The sequence below is a fragment of the Rattus norvegicus genome, chromosome 2 (assembly GCF_021556685.1).
Source record: "Rattus norvegicus strain SHRSP/BbbUtx chromosome 2, alternate assembly SHRSP_T2T, whole genome shotgun sequence".
In the NCBI taxonomy this organism is placed as follows: Eukaryota; Metazoa; Chordata; class Mammalia; order Rodentia; family Muridae; genus Rattus; species Rattus norvegicus.
Window position 1 is genome coordinate 102,945,195 of NC_141535.1, and position 26,201 is coordinate 102,971,395.

Genomic DNA, 26,201 nt, shown 5'->3' on the forward strand with positions numbered 1-26,201 from the left:
CTTCAGTCACACATGCAAGTATTTTTAAAATTCACTAATTTCCATGAACAGTTCTTTCTATGAGGAGGTAGCTTATTTCTATTTTGAACTGAAGAATTAAAAAAGAGTAAGTGCATCTGGGCTTAGACACAGTTTTAAAATTTAATTTTCATTAACTATTACTTTTCATTCAGTTGCTTCAAAACACTATATAAAAATCAGAAGTAACACACACACACACACACACACACACACACACACACACCAAATTCTAGTTTCAAATGACTGAAAAGCCAAATCCCCACCATACAGATGATGTGTGTGTGTGTGTGTGTGTGTGTGTGTGTGTGTGTGTGTGTGTGTGTGTGTATGGTTCTAAAGGATATAGATATAAAACTGTCTGAAGAGGAGAACTCTGGGCACTGTGGCTTGTCACTGGAAACAGTGTGTCCTTCAATGAGTCTAGCAACCATTTCCCCCTCTACTCTCAGAATAATCCACTTTCTTTAAGCATCAAAGAACACAAAAGATTTTGGTTAATTAGCTCTGCACCTCAGCTCCATAGTCCATTCCTTCCACTACTTGACAGATCCTGTTACTCAGCTCAGGCCTCCGCCCCAGGGCCTTCTGCACACATGCCCTCCTGAGCAGCACTTGTCTGTGTGCCTGGCTCCTGCTGGTTGGACTTCTCAATTCCTCTACTTTCTTACTCATCTTCCGGCCAGCCGGCGGGCCTGCCTACCTTCCTTCCTTTCCAAGGCATTTTATTCATTCAGCACCACAATCAGATGGTGACCTTCAGCAATCAATAGTGTCTGTGTGTTACTGAGCTGTACAAGAAGTCTCTATTAGGAAACTGTCCTTCTCTGTCTGAAGTTATATAGTAAAGTGTGTGGACACTCCTGCAGACCCGTGCTTAGCTGTGTGTCCTTACAATTGTCATGTTTTCTTTCCAGACAGAGTGTCTCAAGGTCCCTCACTGTCTGCATAGGGTCTGGCTGTGGTCTCTATTTGTTCTCATCTGCGGGAGGAAGCAGGGAGACTAAAGTTTCTAGTGTGTGTGACAGCAATTGTTCGTGTGCACAGAAGGTGCTAGCTACTCAGCTTTTTCTAATTCCTATTTTTCTCATAAAGGATCCTGTAATGATGTTTTGTGTGTAAACCCTTCTCACGGAGTCTGACTCCCTCACTCCTCAGAGATAGGGCAGGCAAGTGAAAAAGCTTGTGTCATTAGTGTGTGACACACAGGCCTTGCTGGAGAGTACAATTCCTATGAGTAAATTAGTTTCCAGAATTGTCCTGGGAGAACTTCCAAAATACAATCTAATAAAGGGCCAGGAACTACAGATCAGTAGGAAAACACCCATTCTGTGACACTGTTGGAAATATGCATTTTCTTCACACCTGATCCCCCTCTACCCCTTGTCTCTGCCTGCACCCCCCCCCACCCCCGGAGAAACAAAAGCAAAGTCCTTACACTGAAAACTCCAATAGTGCATCTTCTAGGGCAACGATTAAGTCTGGAAGGCTGCACCTAGTCTTCCTTTCAACCTAGTTAAACCTGATGCACTGTACAGGGAGCCATCAGGCTGAATGAATACTAACATTTAGGATATAGGAAAGAGGAGGCATTTGGAAACGGGAAGGAAGCCAGTACCCTTCATTAGATAATTACTAAAAAGCTCACCCTCTGGCCAAAGTACACGAAAACCCAACTCTCTTCCCAGTACTCAGATGGGCTCACTCTGGGACACAAAGCGAGTTATTACTCATTTCCCAGCACAACAGACAACAGATTGAACTTGTCTTATTAGAGCTCGGCCATTATCAAGTTTGGACTATTGAAACTTCCCAGACTTGTTCTGGTTTTCACGCAATGCTGCTTTGTGATAACAGCTTAGAAAGCTGAAGGCATACAAAAGTTCACGTTTTTATCAGAGAGTACCCTGCTCCATGGCATAGCCGTAGACCAACCAGCACCACCAAAGCAAATGAGCAAAGGCACTGTGTCCAGGCATCCTTTCTCCATATTTCTGGACCAGAAAATAAAGTGGAGAAGAGTAGGTGATTTTTAAAAATATACTGTTTTCCCCCTCATCATAGTAGAAAGTAAATAGGAAATACAAGTTCTAGGCTAAGAAGAGAAAAGGGCTGGAGACAGCTACACTGAGCAGCAGGCTCCTGTCTTTCCCACAGGGACTCCCTGCTACCCAAGCCACACGCAGCAGGGCACAGCTATGAGATCAGAAAGGTCCTTCGCGGAAAAGCCCTTGGCTCCCGGAAGACACAGTCGCCTGCTGCAGTAACCCACAAGGGGGCGCCCTGTAATCACTTCCTCGGTGCACAAAGACTTACTAGGAAATTACTGCTCGGGTCTTCATTTTTATAAAGTACTTTAAGGTTTTAGCTCTAGCTTAGTCAATTCTGTGCGGAACAAAGATTGAATAAAACTTCTAAATATTTTCTGTATTCTAATTTTTCTTCCCCTTCCCCAGTTTTCCTTAAAAAAAAAAAAGTGCAAGCCATATCTAAAAGTCATTTCAAACAGGGTAATTGTAGTTATCCTACATATATGAGACACGTTTTTCCTAAGAAGAATTTTTCGTCTTAGCATGTCTCAGCATGTACAGACAGACAAGCACTGCTCCAGGCTGCTGTGAGCAATGTTATCCAGATGCCTGTGCTGAGAATGGAGACAGAATGGAGGAGTGGGTGAAGACAGGCTGAACCCCTGAGGTCTCCAGCTCCGTAAGGTAAAGCAGATCACTTAAGGTCTCTGCATGCCGCTCAGCTCTTTATCTGTAAAGGCTTCTAAGGACTGAAGGCTGGCAGCAATTGAGACAATACACACAATGTCTCTACAGTTTTGGGGAAAGAAGCAAGCGCTCAATAAATATAATTATAAAGCATAAATTATATGTCTATTACAAATGCTAATTATAAACATTAAGTACTTCAAAAACATAACCTTATACTTTTAACTTTTAAAATTCGATTTATTTTTTATGGTTACATATTTAATATTGAAAACCATTGTGTATGTAAGTACTTCAGAACTAACTGCAAATTTACCAAATTTCAAAATACTCTGATAGAACGTCAAATGTATATGTACTAAAAATGTTACTATGAATAGTAAGTGACCCACTCACGATCTCAAAGTAGAGGAATTCTACTAAGAACAAACTGTATCATCAGTATGTTCCTCTTAAGCAACTCTTATATCCCTGGTTTACAGAATTATTGATCATTCTGATGACTTAATGATTAAATAAGAGATACAAAGTTCTTTGAAACTCTTCTTTTTTGGGGGGAGGGGGTCAAGACAGGATTTCTCTGTGTAGCCCTGGCTGTCCTGGAACTCACTCTCTGTCACCCAGGCTGGTCTTGAATTCACAGAGCTTAACTTGGCTTTGCCTCCCAAGTGCTGGGATCAGAGGCAGAGCCAGCCACTACATGAAATTTTCAATTCCCTATTAGTCAGCTGGGAGAGAAGGGGAAGGAAGTACAGAACTTCAGCAGTGACTTCTTCAAAGAACAGTTGCAAAATCACATCAGGGTGAAGTTCAGCCTCACCAGCTCTGTAGAGTCCAGAGGGCAACAACCTTTAAACAGGATTAAGGTCCAATCCATACCAGCCTGCCTAGTTTATGCAACAAAGCTACTGAAGATAACTATAATACTGGCTTCTTCCAAGTCTGGGACAAAGCAATGAGAACCAATGGTTCTTAAATGCAGCTATTGGAGAACATTCTGGAAACTAGCCTGACATTTCCTAATGCATCAACATGGCAGTGCTCATCTCCACATGAACCAATTGGTAAGGGAACTTCCATGAATAGGAGTAGGAACTGGTCACTGGCAGGGGAAAAGGATGTAGTGTGTGTGTGTGTGTGTGTGTGAGAGTGTGTGTACACATGATGGTGCCAGACGACAGCTTGCAGAAATGATTCCCTCCTTCCACCATGTGGATAGTGGCAACTTAATCCAAGTCTTCCTGCTTGGCTGCAATCACCTTCACCTACTGATCCATGTCACTGGCCCACTTTTCTTCTTTTAGTGAACTGTTTTGTGAACAAAGGTAAACAGTATTTCAAATAAGCCATTTGCACTGTGCCATGCTTCCATGCACCATACTTGTACAAAGTTGGCTCTCTCCTTCACCATGTGGGGCCTGGATACTGAACTCAGCTTGGTGACAAATACCTTTACCAACTATGCCATCTTGCCATGGTGAAAGGAAACAACCACAGGCCAACACACCTGAGAACTATGGGGAAATCTAAGGAGACGCTGTATGTTTTCAACGGTCAGTTGCTGTAATGAAGACAATGTAAAGAACCCTGAACCTGGTTAATAGTTAATAAAGATTATCTTGAGGTACTGCAAATAAGACCCTGTAAGTGTTGAGGTTTGGCCTTTCGGTATGTATTGTAATGCTAAATACTGGTGTCCCAAGGTCAAGAGAATCCACACACAGACCTAAGTGACACTGTAACCCTGCCTCCCAAGTTATCCCTCATTGGTAAATAAAGATGCTAACAGCCTATAGCTGGGCAGGAGAAAAGCAGGGTTTTGGGGTTCTGGGCTGATGGTCGGAAGAGACCACAAAGAGAGGAAAGGGTGCCAATGACCAGCCTCAGCTTGGAGGGGTATTTGAAATCAAATTGTGAGTACAAGCCATTTGCCTATAATCTGCTCGAGACAGCTTTCCAGACTGCTCTATGTTCTGCTTTCTCTGGAGATCTCTCTACTTTTCTGCTTGAGATAGTTCTCCTGCTATTCTAAAATTTCTTCAGATAGCTCATCTCTTGTTTCATACATTTATCCAGTTATTTACTTTGAGTTCCCTTTTGATTATCCTATGAATCAGCATTTCATGACCCCAGTTCCTTGAGAAGGTAAGCACACGCACTTTTTTTTTTAAAGTATTGCAAAGGAATTCAGAGATCTGCCTGCCTCTGTTAAACATGGATAATAAGGTAGCTGGATGGAACCCTACCCTGAAATTACCGTTTCTAACACGCCTGAACCTAACCTTACTATGTCCCAGGCTGACCCTAAACCCTGGAATCTGCCTGCCCTTGTAAGCATAAACAAGGGTCCTCCTGGGTCCACTTCCTTAGTCCTAGGATCTGAGGCTTGTTTTCCCATAGCTTGCTTTGCAGGAGGGGGCTAAGGATCTAAACTGATGTGACAACCACTACACTGAGACCCAAACCCAAATCAACATGGGATTCCTATCATCATGTAAATAAGAGGACCACTATATATGGCCAGTAGAACATAAGCTCTGTAGGTTATTTGGGAATTAGGCTTCTGCTCACTGAATGCAAGGACTGAAACAGAAAGGAGCTTGCTTCCCTCTTCCTTATCCCTGGGTACTCTGGACGCAGAAACCTGAAAATACCTAGTGCAGCAGAAGCTGTCACAACACAGGATGCGCATGTAGAGGGGCAAGCAAGGAATGCCATGTTAGAGAGCACAGGCCCCAGGGCCACCCGACGGCCCAGCACTTCCTCACTGGCTCCTTCTCAACTAATATGCACGGTGATGCTCTTATATGAAAGAAGCCATTTTTTTAAGCTTGTAAACTATGCTAGTACCCAACAGATATCTTTTGAGTTCCAGAAGACAAGACAAAAGATAAAGTTCATAAAATAAAATTTTAAAAGAAACTGCTTGAGAAAACCTTTAGAGAAAGGTAGCTGGGGAAATGTTTACATTCTGACATAAAGATATTAGGGAAAGCTCATGAAGAATGAAGGCTTTACTGTGATATTTCTATCTCAAAAGACCAACCTCAAACCCAGAGACTTCGGTCAGTGAAGCAGACTCCGACAGCAAAGGTGCCAGGCTGGTCCCACCTGCACACTGATTCCACATCTCTGGCAAGCATGTCTGCTCTGAGGATGTGAATAAAAATTCAAAGCGTCTCCAAATTTAAAATTTCCCAGTTGCTTATAAATAACCGCAGGACTGGCTTAGTGTAACTTAATTAACAAATACATGCTCTGAATAGAAACCTATGACTTTATATAAATGGCTAATTTCATTATATCACAGATTTAATCTCTAAATAACTCAGTAGTACCATAATTTAGGACATATTATGAGCAAGGAAAATGTAAATTCCTTTGCATGAATTTATACATTTAATATCTGATTATCCCTCTGCAAACAGTTCTAGTTCTGGTGGTGAACTCTGACAGGAAAAGATGTTTAGAGTTCTTGATGCACATTACTGCATTGTCCCCTGAGTCTGAAACAACTTTAATTTTCATTCCTGTATCTTAGTTATTTTTTTAAGATTTGTGTGTGTGTGTGTATATATATATATATGTGTGTGTGTGTGTGTGTGTGTGTGTATGTGTGTGTGTATATATATATATATATATATATATATATATATATATATATATATGCACACTGTAGCTGTCTTCATATGCACACTGTAGCTGTCTTCAGACACACCAGAAGAGGGCATCAGATCTCAATACAGATGGTTATGAGCCACCATGTGGTTGCTGGGAATTGAACTCAGGACCTCTGGAAGAGCAGTCAGTGTACTTAGCAGCTGAGCCATCTCTCCAGCCCCATCTTAGTTAATTATCTGTTGAAGTTTCTAAGTTAAGGGAATCTGTTTGTTTAGTAAGGCTGATAATTTATTAGTTAGTAAGTTTCTGTGCTCAACTGATTTTTTTTTCCTTTCTTGGAGACAGAGGGCAGCTGAGGTCATACACCCCGGGTGTCCTTGTTCAGCATGTACCTGAAACTGGCCTTGAACTCCCAAGCTCTTGCCTCTCCCTCAATTGCTAGGATTATAGGTATATATCATTAACTGATTTTCTTCTTTTTTACCGCAAGCCTACTCCTTTAGCGCGATTTATTTATTTATTTATTTTTGAGACAGGGCTTTGTTCAGTAACCCAACCTGGCCTTAGGCTGGTAATCCTCTGGCCTTTATTCCTGAGTGCTGGATCACAGACATAAGCCACCATGTCTCTTCAAAGTAAAAACATGCTGATACTAAGGGAAAGTATAGAAAGTGTATTTATAGGCTCAGAGAATAAGGATTATGATAAAAGGTCAGCTAAGACAAAAAACTTCTGGGTGTGGGAGAGATTAACACTGAGGTTCTTCTTTAAAAGTTTGAAAAAGCAAAAACAAAAAACTAAGTGGACTCCTACCTTGGTGTGTTTGCTCACCCAATTTGGGTTGTAGCACACCCTTTCTGCCATAGGAAATTTCCTTGCCAGATTGCTTTGAATTTGTTTCTGTTTCTTTGTGCTACATCAAAATATTTATTTTTGACACATAGTAAACAAATGCTCTAGCATTAAACTACACTCCCTAAGTCTCTTCATTAGATTAAAAAAACAAAACAAAACTAAATCAATAGCAACAGAAATCCTTCAAAAACTTTGGAGCCTATAATTGTACCCACAATTGGTAGCTGTCTGGCTTAAACTGGCTGACAAGAGAATTGACCTTCAGTATGTGAGCCTAAGCAGGGTTTATAATGAGTTATACACAGAAGAAAAACTTATTACCTCTATAGCGTCTGGATGTCTCATTTCTAGGAAAATCCAGTCAAGAAAATTTCCTCAATGTAGAGAAAGAATATATATATATATATATATATATATATATATATATATATATTTTTTTTTTTTTTTCCCCCCTACAAGTTAAAAATAGCAGCAGTACCTGAGGACTACTGAGCAGATGGAGGCGTGGTACAGGATGTACAACTACAGACTAGCCACAGCTTACGTGCTCTCCAAGCACACCGTGCGGCTAACCTGTTACTGATGCTTTCCTGTATCTTACCTGCTCCCATTGAGAAGACCTGATCCTGGACACTAAGTAGAGAACACAAGAGACAGAAACCCAAACAGGAGAAGTACGAAAAATACCAGAACAGTGATTAATGAAGGTTGAAGGAAGACAGAGGGCAGATAAACATGACTGCTACTTAAGAATACAAAATACGGGGGCTTATCGACGGGAAGGGGAATAACATTTGAAATGTAAGTAAAGAAATGTATCTAATAAAAATTTTTAAAAAAAGAATACAAAATACATAGGACTTAGTAACAGGTTTAATTTAAGCAGAAAAGGGCAATAACAGCTTTGGTGGTTTGCATATGCTTGGCCCAAGGAGTGGCACTATTTGGAGGTGTGGCCTTGTTGGAGGAAGTGTGTCATTGTGGGTGTGGGCTTTAAGACCTTTGTCCTAGCTGCCTGGAAGCCAGTCTTCTCCTGTTTGCCTTCAGAACAAGATATAGAACTCTTAGCTCCTCCTGTGCCTGCCTGGGTGCTGTCATGTTCCCACTTTGATGATAATGGACTGAACCTCTGAACCTGTCAGCCCCAATTAAATGCTGTCCTTATAAGAGCTGCTTTGGTCATGGTGTCTATTTATAGCAGTTAATCTCTAACTAAGACAAAAGTCAAGAATTTTACAGTAGAGAAATTAACAGAGTTTAGGGTAAAAGCAAAGATGTGCATAGCAAAGAGGGTTGAGGAGTTACACACAGAGAAAATTTTAGCTGCAATGAATATATCTCACCTACATCCAGAATTTAAATAATCCAGGTACTTTTATGTCATTATAGAAATAGTATTATTTTAAATTAGAGATGTAAGAGAAAATATATATAAGTCTTTTAAAAGATTTGGTATCCCTGAGGGTTCAAACCTACCCTGCAACTACTACGTACAAGTGCCTTTGTCAAATCCAAGACTCCAAGAAATCACTGTTGATACAGCTGCAGGTCTAAGCAGAAGGGCCCTTCACGAGGTCCACAGAATGAGCCCAGCTATCTCTACCTTGTATGAGGAGAAGAAACAGTCAGCCATCCCTGATGGCTGTGTGGGTCCGGCTTTGTGGAACACGCATGCAGGCCTAAGGTTATGCTTTTCACTTTCCATGCCTTCTGACAATCTTCGACTCCTAAAAGGATTGCCACACATGTTGCTTCTGTCATTTTTACATTATGTGTTGTTTCTTCCTGGCCTCCTAATGATTGAAGAACTTCCTAGTATTCCATCCCATTAGATACTTTGAGCAATTTGATTATCCCTATATCTTTCCTCACCAAAATTTACCATTTTGTTTCCTATTTAAAACTTCCAACATCCTTTATAGCAATCTTATTTCCCAAATTCTCTCCTTTACTAAGTTTACTGAAATTTTGGGGGCCTAGGAAAGAAAAAAAAAAAAAAAACCAACCCTAAACCAATGAATCAGAGACAGATGTCTCCAACAGCCTGAGGATTTTACAGCAGATTACTCCACAACTTTAAAAGACTGGTACTTTTACTGCTGCTTAAACTTCCAGATCATAAAAATGGAAACAAGCAAAGCAATTTATAAAGAAAAAAAATCTTTTAAAAAGCACACACATTCTCACTGGAGTACCAGTCAGGAATAAGACCTTTTATCAAATAACACCAACAAGAGTGCGCTCAGTGAGGCTGGCTGCGTAACTCATCAGTAAGCTGCTTTCTGAAGAAAATGGCTGCACTGCTCAGTCAGGAGGGAGCAGAGAAGCCTGGTCCTACAGAAACCTCTCCTTGCAGATCTCTAGTTTATTCTTTATATTAACTGGCCATAACTCTTCCCTCCTATTCTTTTTTCTCTTTTCTTCCATTCTTATTAATGTATGTAATATAATTTCATTGCTTTTCTTCAGCTTAAAGCAACCTTACATTCCTAAAAAAATATCAGTTTCCCAATATACGGATTTTGTCCGACAAACTCTTTGAGATGATGTCTTACTCAGGCGTGATCTGGTTGTAACTGTTCTTTCATAGCTACACAGGCAGTACAGAGACCAAGCTGGCCTTAAGAACAAGTCTAACTGTGTCCTGTTTCCACACAGGCAGCCTGGAGACTGTATGGCCTTAAGAACAAGTATAACTGTATCTTGGCTCCTCTCCTTCGACTTTCTTTCTTTCCACTGCTATCATTCCATTCTCTTTTAGCTTCTCCTTCAAGAGAAAATGCAGTGTTTCTGTTCAGCTAGCCCTCCTTCTCATGGCTCCTCCTGTCAGCCTCTTGTCAAAACTGCTGGGCTGCCCTAGCCTCAGGACACTCGGAAGCCAATGAGGCTGCCTTGGAAGCAAGTGCTCCCACATAGCTGCTGCTCCAGTTGGAAAGGGAAGATACAAAGAGAAAATGAAAAGTTTCTTTACTGGCAAACTGGTAATTGCCCCTTCACAGGTGGATGTTTTGTCTCTCACTATTTTTGCTATTTTCTCTTTGACTTTGGTTTTCACATTTACATTATAAACTACCTAAACGTGCTTTTCTTTCAATGTTACTCTGCTTAAAGCTTAAAAAAAAAAAAAAAAAAACAAACTTCTTGATGTGTGTTTTAAAAGATGGCTTATCTATGACAAGTAGTTTTGAGTCATTATTACTGTTGGAAGAAGTGATTCTTCAAGGGAGTCCCAGTGTCCCTGTATAATCTTACTGGTTGTACCAAGAATGGAAAATCCCAACTGCTGTTTCTCTAGCACCTGTTCTCGGGATCATCGTTATAGCCTGCAACCACAGAGACACACTCAGTGCTTGGGATATTTCAAAGTTAGGATTCATTCCTAACTTACGGAGCACTTTGGGCTTCACCTAAACACAGATGTTTTATCAGCAGGGCCTTGCCCCTCACCCACGCACACTTACTTGGTTATAAAGCCCTCTTTCTGCTCCTCTAATGGTGAGCGTGCAGTGGAAGCTCTGCCCACCACTGTATCCCCTTTCTAAGAATCAGCAAATGGCTCACAATGCCGAGCTCATCTCTCCACCTCATTTATACCCTGAATTGTCTAGGATGTCTCTTATAGTTTGCACTCATTTTTTTAATGTTGATGCACAGTACCAAACCTTACCAAATGAGTTCCAAACCAGACTACGTTCAGTGTTTAAGATCTTTAAAACTTGTTTTTCCCCTTCTCTCCACTATGATCTAGACACACATGAAATGTTTCTTTTTCAAATAGTCATTCTATCAGTATTTTTAAATAAACAAAAAAGATGACACTTCATTAAACTTCTGAAAACCTATCATCACATTATTAAATGAAATATGTCGGCATTGTCTGAAGTCATGAAGAAAGATATAAAAAGAAACACCTAAAACCTAATTTAGCTTGAGATGTGGCTCAGTCGGCGAAGTGCATGCTTGGCATACATGAAGCCGTAACTTTGGTGTCCAGTACGTCAAAGACCAGGCATAGTAGTCACACCGCTAATACAGTACTCAGGAGGGAGACAGAGGCAGAAAGAGCCAAAGTCCAGGGTCATCCTGAACTACACAGTGAGCAGAGGCTAGCCTGGCCTCCGTGAGACCTTGAGTTAAAAACAAAATTCTAATTACTATTCTCTGCTAGTTCTCTATTTATCAGCATTATCTAGAAAGATACCATAATTTATGACCTAATGCTTTAAAAAAGTTAAAAGATAAAATAGCATTTTTTCCTCCCTTGTATTTTTTTCTCCCTAAGAAACTTAATCGCTAGGAAGACTACAGCATCTAAATCATGAAAACTATAAAAAATTTAGTTTTGAAAGTATGAATAAGATACATACCGTGAAAAATACGGAAGTCAATGTACGGGTGGGAACCTCTTCTTTCTGTCTCAAATCCTGCTCGGCTCCTCACTCGGACATCTCCTGGGCAGAATCAGGAATAGTGTAAGGTTAGAAAGTCCCACACACCAGCAGGGCCATGTGGGATCCTGCTCCTCCAGTGCAGTCCAGCCCAGGGAAGCCAGTGAGGGAGGGGAAGGGTCATACAGTGACATACAAAAGAGAGTGAGTGCTACAAGGAAACCCATGACTGTTAAAAGATAAAAGCAAACAAATGAATGGAAAGGTTAAGAAATAATTGATTTGGAGGATGTAATAAAATTTCAGTATTGAGTTGTAAGGCTGGGTTAGGAAGCTTAAAAATAATATTCCTTAATAATTATCTATATTTTAAAAATCATTTTATTACTCTGATGTGGCTGAAACAGTAACCATAAAAAGCCAGTGGGAAGTGAAATCTGTTTCCCAGAGGAAAGAGCCACTGTGAGAAGCAGGCATTTACCAGCGTCTGTTCTGCCTGGGCTGCCTGCACAGAGACAGGAAACACGTAATAATCTTATAATGCAGTAAAGTCACTTTGTACGACGTTTGGTAATCTCTGCTCTCACCCGAGGTTTTAGCAAGTTCTTAGTCTTTTGTCTCTATCTGTTTGATGTTGTTCTTACACGATTCTCAGGTGATCTAGCACTCCTCAGTTACCAAGGGCTCTGCATTACTGGCATTGCTGAATTCTGTAACCAACGTGAGTAAGAAGAGTCCCAGCTCCCATTCTCTGGATGCAGAAATTGGGTTCTGGTAGATTAAATTGCATTTCCATGTCTGTGTTGCTGCAGGTGACAAGACAGTCCTTAAACCCACGGGTTCCTTTCTGTTAAAGCTGTTGTACCATCCAAGTTCATAACAGCAAGGAGAGCCTCCTCAGAGTCTCACAGCCCCTTCCTGTCCTCCTGAAACTCTGACCTTCTTGGAGGATCTCCTTGTTCTGTGTCCTTAAGGAAGGCTCTCTCATGTACTGTGACGCGATCTTTATCTACCAAGGTCTCTTTTGCATGGTTACTCCTCATTGTTACAAAGGTCAGCTGAACACGTTAGACCCAGGACATACCAGTGCACAAAGTTTACCTTCCCAGATACAAACAAAACAAACTCACAACTCCTTTCTACAGAAGAGGGTCAGAAGCTATAAAGTAAGTTAAGAGGAATGGGGAATGGAGGGGTAGGATGGGGCAGTGTCATCATGGGAAGCCTCACTGAAGAGGTGTCTAAACAGGGACCTGGTGAGCTGGTGAGCTGTATGGCTATCAGGAGAAATTCCATGCATCAGGAAGAGCAAGCATGAACACCAAGCCAGCAATACACCTAGCATGTTCACACACAAGTAAAAAGGCCAGTATGGCAGGGGTTCTGGGAAAGGGAATTTGGGAAAGTGGCATCAAGAAGGCATCAGGGCTGGATCACACTGGACCCTGGTACCTAATGTGCCAGATCTGGCTGTTACTCTAAGTCTGAAAGGCATCAGAGTATTCGGAGTTAAGATGACTTTATTATGTATTAAAAAAAAGTTTACCTGGGTTGTGTCAACCACAATTCACAAAGACCAAGTAAAGAACTAGTGCAAGATACAAGGATTGGGTGATAATGTGATCAGGATGGTGAGATGCTAGTCTTTAAGGTACCCACAAACAAGACTTGCCAATGAACTAGAGTACACAGGACTCAAGAATTACTGCATTTTGCAAGAACTGAGCTTTACCTATTGAGATGGCAAGACTACAGATATGGCAAACAGATCTTCTCAGGCCTATTCAAAGTGTGAAGTATCCGTACCATACCCACCAAAACATACCCACAGAAATACAGTAAGTATGTCTGCAGCTTTGTTTCAAGAGATGGGGAGAGGAAATGCAGAACAAACACCTACTGTACTAGAACAGAACGGAAGTGGGTAAGACTCACAAGACACAGAGTCCACCAAAGAGGAAGGAATAAGAACAAAATCAGAACCACAGGAAGCAACGGAGGTAGATAAACTGTAAGGGATGGCTCAGTTCTCAGAGCTGAAGGAACAAGTCTAACCACGAAGAGAAAAGTTAGGAGCAAATATGCCTACTGAGATCTAACTGCATGTTTAACAGTATGAAGTAAAGAGCAAGGGATGAGTCTGAATGAAGAGATAATGCCAACAAAGTCAGGAAGAAGGAACCCACATGCGTACATAGCTAGTTATACTGACTTGTGGAATTAGGAAACATATAAGGGGCTTAAGTTCTCTTAGTAAGCTACCTGAGCACAGAGTGAGGACTACCATGATCTTGTATTCTTGGACTCCTCATTGTAGGCATAATGCTTTTGTGCACCGTGTAAAGGTTGTCCTTGTTATTCTTTCTTTCTTTCTTTTTTTTTTTTTTTGTAGGTCAAATGGTGAGTTTATTCCTTTGTTTCTATCACTTGTGTTACTGTAAATCCTAAAATAACAAAGTAAATGATGAAGTGAATAATAATATAAATTTAAAAGACAGTATGGCGGCCAGAAAATAGAATATTTGATATTAAACTGTTGAAGGTATATTTTGTTCTTAAGTGAACGTATACATCAGTAGGAGGTATCAGAGAGGCAAAGGATTTGAAAGTAGCATTTACAGAACAGGTAGACACAGGAGGTCTGTCTCAGTCATGCAAAGGTTGAAATGAGTAAGAGTATTGCTGAAGGGGTAATTAGTGAGATAGTGCCATAGTGACTGTGGGAATATGGTCACCCACATTTCAAGATTCACGGTCCTGCTTTTCTGAGGAATGAATGAACTCCTTAGGTCACACGTATTCAAGCAACATAGGTCCAGGTCTGATGCTTCCAGTTTTGTGTAGATTTTACATGGGATTAAATACCTCCCCAAAACTATGCAATTAAAATTTATTTTAATATAATTTATCTTCTCTATAAATGACAGGGATACATGTGCCACAATGCATGTGGGGAAGCCAGAAAATAACATGTGGGCGTTTGTTCTCTCCTTCCACAGTATGGGTCCTTCAGACCAAATCAGTTTATTGTTTGCCAGCAAGTTACTTTTCCTTTTGAGTTGTTTACTGGAGCGGATAGTTTTATTTGAAAGAAATTAATTCATCAAATCAATTTTTTGTTCTAGGGAACAAAATTTTAGTTCAAAAATTTGGACTTTGAGTCATGACTTCACTTTCAGAAAATGTGAGAGTCAGATAAGTATTATCTGTGTTTCTTTTCCAATTTTTAACTTCTGGATACACATGTTAGCACACTGTTAAAACCAAGACATTTATAAAATTGGATATGCACTATTAGGACATGGAATTCATGAGTACCACTGAATTATAATCTCTGAGCATTAATGCTTCTCACCAGTGTGGTCTTTTTCTCCTTTACACTGGCTTATTTCCATTCCATTCTTTTTTTTTTCTTTTTTTCTTTTTTTCGGAGCTGAGGACTGAACCCAGGGCCTTGCGCTTACGAGGCAAGCGCTCTACCACTGAGCTAAATCCCCAACCTCACACTGGCTTATTCCCGTCCTACTCTCTCATTATCTCTGCCCTTGTTGATTTTAGCATTCTAAACCATCTGCCCTGCTCTGTGCTTTCTAACAGTCACTAAAGAGTGGAATTCTGGTGAGGCGGTAGAGTAGACTATGAATGTTACACTTTATCAAGATTACCTTTCACATTTTACAAAATATTATGGTAGGATAGTCAAAATGATGAATAGATTGTGGTTTTTATACTCATGTAAAATTTCTATTGAATTTATCCTCTCTATACTGAAAATCTATTTAGTTACAAAAGTAGACTCCATGTCTATCTTAGGGTTTGCTTACATTTCCACAGCACTGTTCATCTTTGAAAGAAATCAGGACAGAAGCTCAAACAGGGCAGACACCTAAAACATGCAGGACATAATGTAGAGGCCAATGAGGGTACTGCTCCTTGGCTTGTTCATCATGGCTTGCTCAGCCTGCTTTCCTATAGAGCCCAGGACTATCAGTCTAGGGATGGCCCCCACCTATGGGCCGGGCCCTCCCTATTGATCTCTAATTGAGAAAATGCCTTGCTGCTGGATCTCATGGAGGCTTTTCTTAACTGAGGCTACCTCTTTACTGATCACTCTAGCTTATGTCAAGTTGATTTAAAACCACCAGTATACTGTGATTCAAATCTAATAGTGTTTCCCTCTTCTAGCCACCTTTGTCTCTTGCTTGACTTTAAAGCACCACACTGTCCATTCTTTTTTTTTTTTTTTTAACTTGAGTATTTCTTATTTACATTTCGAGTGTTATTCCCTTTCCCGGTTTACGGGCAAACATCCCCCTAACTCCTCTCCCTCCCCTTCTTTATGGGTGTTCCCCTCCCCACCCTCCCCCCACTGCCGCCCTCCCCCCAACAATCACGTTCACTGGGGGTTCAGTCTTAGCAGGACCCAGGGCTTCCCCTTCCACTGGTGCTCTTACTAGGATATTCATTGCTACCTATGAGGTCAGAGTCCAGGGTCAGTCCATGTATAGTCTTTAGGTAGAGCTTAGTCCCTGGAAGCTCTGGTTGCTTGGCACTGTTGTACATATGGGGTCTCGAGCCCCTTCAAGCTCTTCCAGTTCTTTCTCTGATTCCTTCAACGGGGGTCCCGTTCTCAGTTTAGTGGTTTGCTGCTGGCATTCGCCTCTGCATTTGCTGTATTCTGGCTGTGTCTCTCAGGAGAGATCTACATCCGGCTCCTGTCTGCCTGCACTTCTTTGCTTCATCCATCTTGTCTAATTGGGTGGCTGTATATGTATGGGCCACATGTGGGGCAGGCTCTGAATGGGTGTTCCTTCGGTCTCTGTTTTAATCTTTGCCTCTCTATTCCCTGCCAAGGGTATTCTTGTTCCCCTTTTAAAGAAGGAGTGAAGCATTCACATTTTGATCATCCGTCTTGAGTTTCATTTGTTCTAGGCATCTAGGATAATTCAAGCATTTGGGCTAATAGCCACTTATCAATGAGTGCATACCATCTGTTTTTTTCTGTGATTGGGTTACCTCACTCAGGATGATATTTTCCAGTTCCAACCATTTGCCTATGAATTTCATAAAGTCATTGTTTTTGATAGCTGAGTAATATTCCATTGTGTAGATGTACCACATTTTCTGTATCCATTCCTCTGTTGAAGGGCATCTGGGTTCTTTCCAGCTTCTGGCTATTATAAATAAGGCTGCTATGAACATAGTGGAGCACGTGTCTTTTTTATATGTTGGGGCATCTTTTGGGTATATGCCGAAGAGAGGTATAGCTGGATCCTCAGGCAGTTCAATGTCCAATTTTCTGAGGAACCTCCAGACTGATTTCCAGAATGGTTGTACCAGTCTGTAATCCCACCAACAATGGAGGAGTGTTCCTCTTTCTCCGCATCCTCGCCAGCATCTGCTGTCACCTGAGTTTTTGATCTTAGCCATTCTCACTGGTGTGAGGTGAAATCTCAGGGTTGTTTTGATTTGCATTTCCCTTATGACTAAAGATGTTGAACATTTCTTTAGGTGTTTCTCAGCCATTCGGCATTCCTCAGCTGTGAATTCTTTGTTTAGCTCTGAACCCCATTTTTTAATAGGGTTATTTGTCTCCCTGCGGTCTAACTTCTTGAGTTCTTTGTATATTTTGGATATAAGCCGTCTATCTGTTGTAGGATTGGTAAAGATCTTTTCCCAATCTGTTGGTTGCCGTTTTGTTCTAACCACAGTGTCCTTTGCCTTACAGAAGCTTTGCAGTTTTATGAGATCCCATTTGTCGATTCTTGATCTTAGAGCATAAACCATTGGTGTTTTGTTCAGGAATTTTTTCCAGTGCCCATGTGAATCCTTGTTATTCAAATGCTGATTTCTCTGCCCTCGTATCTGGCACGGCACTGTAATGCTTATATCAAGAATCTCCTGTGCCCGAGTTTTTGTAAACAATTTAAACCATTTATTCTCTGCCTTGTCAATAAATGCTGATCACGCAGTGGTTGGGCAGAAGCTTCTACCAACCAGGGGGAGGGGAAAGCGAGGGAGAATCAGAGCAACACAAGGAGGCGAGGACTCAAGAAGACACCATGAGAAAAAAAACACCAAAGAGCCAGATCAATAATATACAGGTACCATTGGATGGGGCTGGGTGGTAACCAGATTAGCAGAGAAGATTAAGGTAGATCATTTAACTGCTCAGCTATTAAGGTATAGATTGAAATAAATCCTGGTTTCTCTATGTGGTTACTGGGGACTACCAAAGGTAAAGGAATACAACTGCTGGATTAATTTTATTACTTATATTTATATTAAAAATAATTCATTTTACATACTATGTTGGTATGCACTTCTTTAATAGCAGTTGGCTGGCCTTTAGCATCATTAGAAACCTATTTTCCATAAAGAATGTTCTAAAACAGTTAAAAGCTGTACCCTAAAAGTACTGCCCTATTAAACAGACCTTTAATCTGTCTTAACTCTAAAATGTCTCTCTTTATTTATCACACTCAATATTAGTTTTTAGATGTTAAAGTTCAATTTCTGTTTCAAAAAGTGATGAAAAGGCTACATAAGCAAAACATCTCATCTCAGATAATACAACAGCAAAACTAACTGGTACTGATATAAAGTTGTGCTTACCTAGCATACGAATATATAACGCAGTCTGATCAGAACTGTCATAGGAAATAGCTCCACGTCTCTGAAAAAAAAGGTGTATATTTTAGTACATGATAATGAAACGTGATCTAAAATTTAATTCAGTAAACATGCTTGTATTATTACATATAATTAGCAACATGTTGTAGCAAAAAATGTTGAATACACAAAATGCTCCTGCTCTGGAAATCTCTAGCTATGAGACAGACAGATACAGCACAGCTAAGAACTCCTAAGAAATGGGCACAGGAGTGAAAGGTTTGAGATGGACACACAAGCTGATCTCTGGTGGGTGTGGGATGCTGAGGATGGAACCCAGAGCCTGTGGCATGCTAGACAAGCACTCGACCATTAGAAGTTGTTTTCTAAAACAATCACAAGAGTTACTCAAAGGAAGGAGAGGGCAAAGGTCAATCTGTTGGTGTTTCAAGTGCATCTTCCCCAAGCCCCAGGCCCTTATGTATTAGAGGCGTGAATATTCCAGGTCCCACTCACAAGTCCTCCAGTGTTCCTCAATGCACTGGAAGTGAGTCCCAAACCCATGTTCTGGGGACCACGGCCTCTTGATGATCTTACCCTACCACACCCTTCACCACTAGGATGTAGTCACGCTGTCCTCCTAACTTTACCACCATACCTAATGCCTGCCTTCACAGTTACTGTTCCCCTGCCTGTGCCAAAAACTGCCATCCCTGTTTCTACCTCTTAGGCCGCAATGAAACAACGTTAGGCATTTCCTGATTACTAGATAAAGCTGTAACCATCTGAAAATCACACTTTCCTGCAGTGCCTCCAGGCTACTGCCTTTAAAGCAACACATTTTATTAACTGTGTATAAACAAACGAACAAACATAAACAACACAAAACAAAACAAAACACAAGCCAGGCATGGCAGCACACACCTTTCATCCCGGCACTTGGAAATCAGAGGCCACTCAGCCTCCTTGTAGCACTTGGCTAGTATTATCCTATTTGCTTTGTATTAAAATAGAAGTTCCACAGGAGCTAGAACTTTATCTGTGTCATTCACCACCGTGTTGACGACTCTGAAATATGACCTATCACTTAGTAAGCTCTAAATAAATACTTTGTTAACAAACGCACTTGTTGCAAATAAAATGTCTGAACTAAGGAATAAATGAAGTTACTGTCAGAATTGTACAAGTGAAATACACTTCAAAATCTGGATGATAAAAGTGACTAAACCTCTGATTAGTATTTAAGTTCTGCACCAGCAAATGCCTAAATCCTTGCTGGCTACTCCAGACCCAGACCAACTCCCAACACTCAGAACAGCACTAGTACATCAATAGAGAAGCCTGTGAAACGGCTCAGTAGGTAAAGTGCTTACTGCCAGGACTGATGGCCCAAGTTCAAGCCCTTAGAATCACAGGTAGGAAGAGAGGACTGATTCCTTAAGGCACTGTCTGACCTCCACAGGCATGCGGTGGCATGGTGAATGCACACCCACACTTGACTACAGTAAAACTGTTTGTTTGAGACAGGGTCCTACTATGAAATGATGGCTGGCTTATATGTAGAACTTGATGTGTAAACTGGCTGGCCTCAAACTCACCAAGATCTGCCTGCCTCTTGAATGCTAGGATTAAAGGTGTGTGCTACCATGCCTGGCTGGGTTTTATTTGTTTTTGTTGTTCTTTTTTTTTGTTTGTTTTTTTAGCAATTAATAAAATTAATTTCTTTAAAAAGCAGTAGTCGTCATCGGAACTGGTGCCACAATGTACCAATCTGTACAGTGATGTGACACCATAAAGACCTGAGGAGACAACTGAGTGGGGGTTTCTGGGATAAAACTATTTAATAAATAAATAAATAAATAAATAAATAAATAAATAAAGAAAGAAAGAAAGAAAGAAAGAAGGAAAGAAGGAAAGAAGGGAAGAAAAGAGGAAGGGTTCACAATCTCATCAACAAAAATTAGCACACTGAAGCTATGTGATCAAAGTTCTACTCATAAGATTAATGATCTTCTACCCCACAAAACTCTGGCTGAGATTTACAGGCACGTAACATAACATATATGGATCTATAAATCTCCAGGGGGGTAAGAACATCAACTTAAAAAATAATTATGAAAAAAGTTTACTTTAAGAAATTGCATGGAATTGATATGCAACCCAGTGTGTGTGTGTGTGTGTGTGTGTGTGTGTGTGTAGACTGGGGGTCAACCGCCAGTACCTACACCTCAGGCACCGTCCACCTTGTTTTATGAAATAGTCTCTCACTAGGCCTAGAACTCACCAAGTAGGCTACACTGACTGGCCAGAGAACCCTCAGGGCTGAAATTTCAAGCAGGCATCAACACGCCTGAGGACTGAATGCAAGTCCTCGATGCTCGCACAAGCATTTTACCACTCCAGTTCCAAGTAATATTCTTAATGCTTACTTATCATCTAAGAAAAAAAAATAGACTGAAACCTTGTATGACTTAATCCTTTAAAAGGATCATGAAATGTAGAACAATCTTTCAACCAAAACTAAACTGTTTCAATACTCTTGTCCCCAAGGATATCAAAGGATAGAAGCAATGAAGATTTTTAATGCGGAACTTTGCGTCTTTTAAATTTTATAGTGTGTATAGTTATTATATTTCACAAAGTAAATAAAAAGTACAAATTGTCTAAAAAAATCTGCAAAGAAAGTATGATCTCACATAGCAAGGAACTAATTCATAAGGAATACATCCCAGGCCCCACAGCAACAGTGGGTAGAACTGCTGCTGTCTCAGAGTGAGCTGGTCGCTCCGGACTGAAAAGCCACTGCTCTCACCCCGTGGTAAAGATGCATCTTCACTATCAAATATTTGTTAAAATCTGGGCAAAAAGGTAAAATTTAATGTAGCTTAATTAAGTATATTTTGATAATTACTTAATAAAATATTCAATTTGTTTTGTTAAAGTACTTAATATAACTGGCCTAAGAAATAACCTGAATCCCAAGATACCTACCAAATAAATCCAAATGAAATTACATTAAAAAAAAAATCAACTTTGAAAATAAGTATCTGAACCCACCAATACATACAAGTCACACATCAACTTCCTTATAACTTACATTTAATGAGTATCACCAAGTTCTCTCTCTAAGCAATTTAGTTAATTTAAAGTAACTCATGTTGAAAAATGTATTACATTATGAATTAGAATACAGATTTATTCCACTTAAGAGTATCACCTTAAAAAATGTGCTTTATACACCAAGACACAAGCTTAACAAACATTTCTTGAAAGATCATAAATTTTAAGGCCACATACTGGTAGACTTTTATTTTTAATAAAAATAGAAAAACAACTTTTATGAAAACCCAGAGTCTACATCGGTCCTGATGTCCTCTGGGCTGCTGTCCACATTCCCATTACACTTCTCTAGAGAATAGAAATAACCAAGGCTTCTACTCGTGACTCTTCTAATTTAGCCATCCTGGGAACAGCTTGTAAAGCAACCTAGTATAGGTCAAAACATGGGCGAGGCCGAGCTAATCAGCAACCAGCGGGCACAGCATAAACAAGTTAAACCGTAGGCTCGCAAGAACCATGGCTGTTCAGGACCGTGCGCTCTGGAATAGGTTGAGTCATTCTTCCATAAAGACTTCACTGCAGGTAAGTAACAGAAGGTAGACATTGTCCCCAATATTAGTTAACACATAACTTTTAAAGACAGGCATGGTAAGAGTAACAATAGATATTGCTCTAGATGTCGTCGTACAAAATCTTACGTAACCTACCCAAGAACTCTGTAAAGTAGTCTCTCTTCCCACTTTGTACACTGGTAAACAGAGTTAATACATTCAAACACAGGGGTCTAAGTAAAGGTTCTGGAAACAACATACATAAAAATTATACCATTCATGAAACAGATAGAACATGGCCAAAATGCCAAAACTATTTTTCCCAATGTATATAACAAAACAAGCTTTGTAGAATACATGTCTCTTAATATGTAATAAAAGACAAGCTTTTGGCTGCCTAAAACACTGAGTTGTTGTGAACAATTAAGCAGCAGGCTTACTGTGTTGCTTGAAGGGGAACGATAACTTTATAGGCACTTTCTGTTGCTTAGCAAACAAACAAAGGCAGTCTTGTGAGTCTTAATTAATAATTGCTTTCCTAATAGAGAAACAAAAGGAGCTGATGGTAAATGAAAGATATAACTGTTTCTGTGAAAGTATAGAAAATAATTTCAAACATGTCAACTTTTAAGTGTCATCGGCTTTAGGCTCAGGTCTAGGCTGCAAGTTGGCTGGCTCCCACACTACAAGCATTTCTCAACTGAACTGAACTTCAAAACAACAGCTCCTAATTGTATTTTTGTGAATGTGTTTTAGCTACAGTCCAAGAAAAAGAAAAGGGGACATACAGCAGGATGGGTTTTGTTTTATAAAGCTTGTCATTGTTTAAAATACCCTCAATAGTTGCACTTCACGCATAGAAACATCAGTCAACCCCTTTTCTCTGAAAGGAAATATTTAAAGCACAAATACTCAAAAGTCTGGCTTGTTTAATTCTATAAAATCTTCAAAGTCAAACTCCTTTAAAGGAAGGGCATTGGGAAAGCCTCTTTGCTTCTAAAGAATGGTATCATGAAGAGCCCACAAGCGCAAACATGTTAGGTAAAGAGACAAATAAAAGCCAAAAACCCGAACCCCACAAAATGCAACTTTAAGCCTTTTCACTGATAGAACTAAGGGCTCCTTGAAATCAGAAAGATTAAAATCAACATAAATAGAATAGATATTTCATCCTAATCAAATAGTCAAATTAATGATTAGTGTCACAATGCTGAGAGCAGAGATACTCTACCTTAGAGGTTATCCACTTGATCAGAACCAAAGCCAGACACCAGATCAATGTGATTCCCATTGGATCAGTCAAAAGCACACCACATACTCTCTCCTTAAGGAGTCCAGTGAATAACAGCCGCCCAAGGCAGAAGACAGGGACACTGACTGCCTTGAACCTCAAGCAGCTGCCTCAGACAGTGATCACCTGACTCCTCTGGGAATGCACGGCCTGTCTAGCCTTTCTGCCCAGCACATGCTTAATGCCACAACCCCACCACTTGGATAGAGCAGAGGAAATTGTACTGGAAGACAGACAGGAAAAACCTACCTGGTCCAATAATCTTATAAAAGGTCTCAGGCTAGCCCAAACATGTCTATAATCTTTGTTCTACAGAGTATTTTAAAGTAATTTTTAAAAATGTTTGGCAAGGCTAAAAATTTCCTCATTCTTTTCATGGAGGCCAGTTCTGCAGGCATAATACTCCAAAATATTAGAACATTTTGCACTTTACCCCTGAGTATTGAATTTCTTCAAACCTTTGCTTTCTTCCAATATCGGTTATTTTATGACAACAGCTGTAAACATGATCTGTGCCATTGAACCTTACTAACAAGGTCATGTATTCTCACATAATAAAAGATACCTGTCCTCAAGTCCAAAGACAGTCTAGTTCTGTAATATTCAGGGTGCATATCTTACTCTTGTGACTGCGAGTGAGCTGTCCAGAACAAAGCTTATCTCTCTTCATCCATCTTCGCCACCTGCCAGAGCATCCAGCAAGTTACTTTTGATGAAGAGCCTCTCGTAAACTCTTAGTCAAGAATTCAGCAAATACTTATTAAGCTTCTGTTAAGTAGCAGGCTCCATGTTAGTGACAATGTTTAAAATCACAGTGATTGAAAATATGGCTCCTGCCCTCCAGACAATTATAATCCATATTAACCAAATGGCTGCAAACAAACACAAAACTGCTAGAGACAAAAAAAAAAAAAAAAAAAAAAAAAAAGAAAGAAAGAAAGAAAGAAAGAAAGAAAGAAAGAAAAAGGGAAAAAGAAAAAGAAAACCCAAAACTGAGTAACTCTAGTGCAAAGAGATGGGTCAGGATGGGGGCACAGGCCAGCCCATGCAGAACTGTTGGGAGTCTTGTGCTAAAGCATTTAACACTTCAGCCAGGATAGTTCAGAGGGGTTAGGGGCTGGCCAGGCAGTTGGAACATCATTGCCGAGGCTCTAGGAAGAGCTGATGACAGCTGGACGGACAGAAATAAACACTCAGGAGATAACAGACTGTCATAGACTTCAGTACACAAGGAGACAAGATCACCTACATGCTCTACCTTACAAATGATAGTTAACATACTTGAACAGAGTTCAAATAGTAATTAATGTAATTTTTGTTATCCATTCATTCCTCAGTACAAGAGGCTTATTTGGCTTAGAGATAGGGGGGAAGGGAGAGGGAGAAGGGGAGAGGGGAAGAAGGAGGAGGGGGAGGGGAAAACAAGAGGGAGGGGGAGGGGAAAAGAGAGGGGAGGGGGAGGAAGGTGGAGGTAAGGAGAGGGAGAAGGGGAGAGGGGAAGAAGGAGGAGGGGAGGGGAGAGGAGGGGGAGAAGGATGAGGGTGAGAATGAGAATATATGTAGGTCAGGGGATATCACTCAAGTGTCCAGGTATGTGTTCTCTTCTAACCTGCAAGAGTGAGATTAAACTCAGGACATTAGAGGTCTTCACACAACCGCCTCAATACACAGAGTCATCTCATTAGTATTTAAAAGAACTTAATTCCATACCAATCAAAAGTAAAATACCCATGAATGCACATGTTGAAATTATGGTTTTCTTAAACTGAAATTATTCATAACACAGAACCATAAACTTCACACATCTTGCTATAGCAAGGCACAATAACAAGATGTAATGCAGATTCTTACCTTAAGTTGTGCAAGGATTGTCATGAAACTAGGTTTGACTCTTGGGCTCTCTGATGTTCTATGCCAATAAGGCTCAACCATCAAGATCAAAGGACAGAGGTGCAGCAGAGAGCATCTTGGTATTCTGCTACGCACGCAGAGCCAGGCACCTCTATGATGCCCAGGAGTTCTCTCTTAGCACTGTCACACTTCTTGCCAATCAGCTGCTAATATGGCTCATTTAAAGAAGCCAAGTCTAAAATCCTTATTTTTCACACACTATTTAATGTTTAAAGTTTCTTTGTTTATGGTAAACACATGAATTTGCATTTTCTTTCAAACTAAAAGAGAAGGGCTGACAGGAGAAGAGAAAGAATCAGGATTCAGAAACACTATAAAAAAGAGTAAGAAAGGTAAGGTCAAAGTTCTCTTATTTAAATGAACTTGTTGGGATTATGCTCCAACATAATAACAAGGACATATGCTCCACTATGTTCATAGCAGCCTTATTTATAATAGGCAGAAGCTGGAAAGAACCCAGATGACCTTCAACGGAGGAATGGATACAGAAAATGTGGTACATTTATACAATGGAATATTACTCAGCTATTAAAAAGAATGACTTTATGAAATTCTTAGGCAAATGGATGGAACTAGAAAAAAATCATCCTGAGTGAGGTATCCCAATTACAAAAGAACACATATGGTATGTACTCACTGATAAGTGGATATTACTAGCCCAAAAGCTCGGTTTACTCAAGATACAATTCACAGACCACATGAAGCTCAAGAAGAAGGACGACCAAAGTGTGGATGCTTCAGACCTTCTTTGAAGGGGAAATAGAAATATTCCCAGGAGGATATATGGGAACAAAGTGTGGAGCAGAGACTGAAGGAAAGGCCATCTGGGGATCCATCCCATATACAGCCACTAAAGCCAGACAATATTGCAAATACCAAGAAGTGCAAGCTGGGCGAGGATGTGGAGAAAGAGGAACACTCCTCCATTGTTGGTGGGATTGCATACTGGTACAACCATTCTGGAAATCAGTCTGGAGGATCCTCAGAAAATTGGACATTGAACTGCCTGAGGATCCAGCTATACCTCTCTTGGGCATATACCCAAAAGATGCCCCAACATATAAAAAAGACACGTGCTCCACTATGTTCATTGCAGCCTTATTTATAATAGCCAGAAGCTGGAAAGAACCCAGATGCCCTTCAACAGAGGAATGGATACAGAAAATGTGGTACATCT

The 26,201-nt window shown here is 40.3% G+C and overlaps 1 protein-coding gene across 5 annotated transcripts in view; it reads right to left on the reverse strand.

The window, feature by feature from the left end:
- Pde7a (phosphodiesterase 7A) overlaps positions 1-26,201 on the reverse strand; it is an 88,428-nt gene that overhangs the window by 19,288 nt on the left and 42,939 nt on the right. For 4 of the 5 annotated variants that reach the window (XR_015670023.1, XR_015670025.1, XR_015670024.1 and 1 more), the window contains exons 2-3: positions 18,215-18,275; positions 11,579-11,662 (exon numbers count right to left, since the gene is read on the reverse strand). Coding sequence is in view for 2 of the 5 variants with exons in the window: in NM_031080.1 (NP_112342.1) it covers positions 11,579-11,662; positions 18,215-18,275 (145 nt within the window). In the remaining 3 variants the exon portion in view is untranslated. Of the gene's footprint in view, positions 1-11,578; positions 11,663-18,214; positions 18,276-23,053; positions 23,169-26,201 lie in introns of those variants that run through there. The other variant, XM_087635135.1, reaches the window with a different exon arrangement.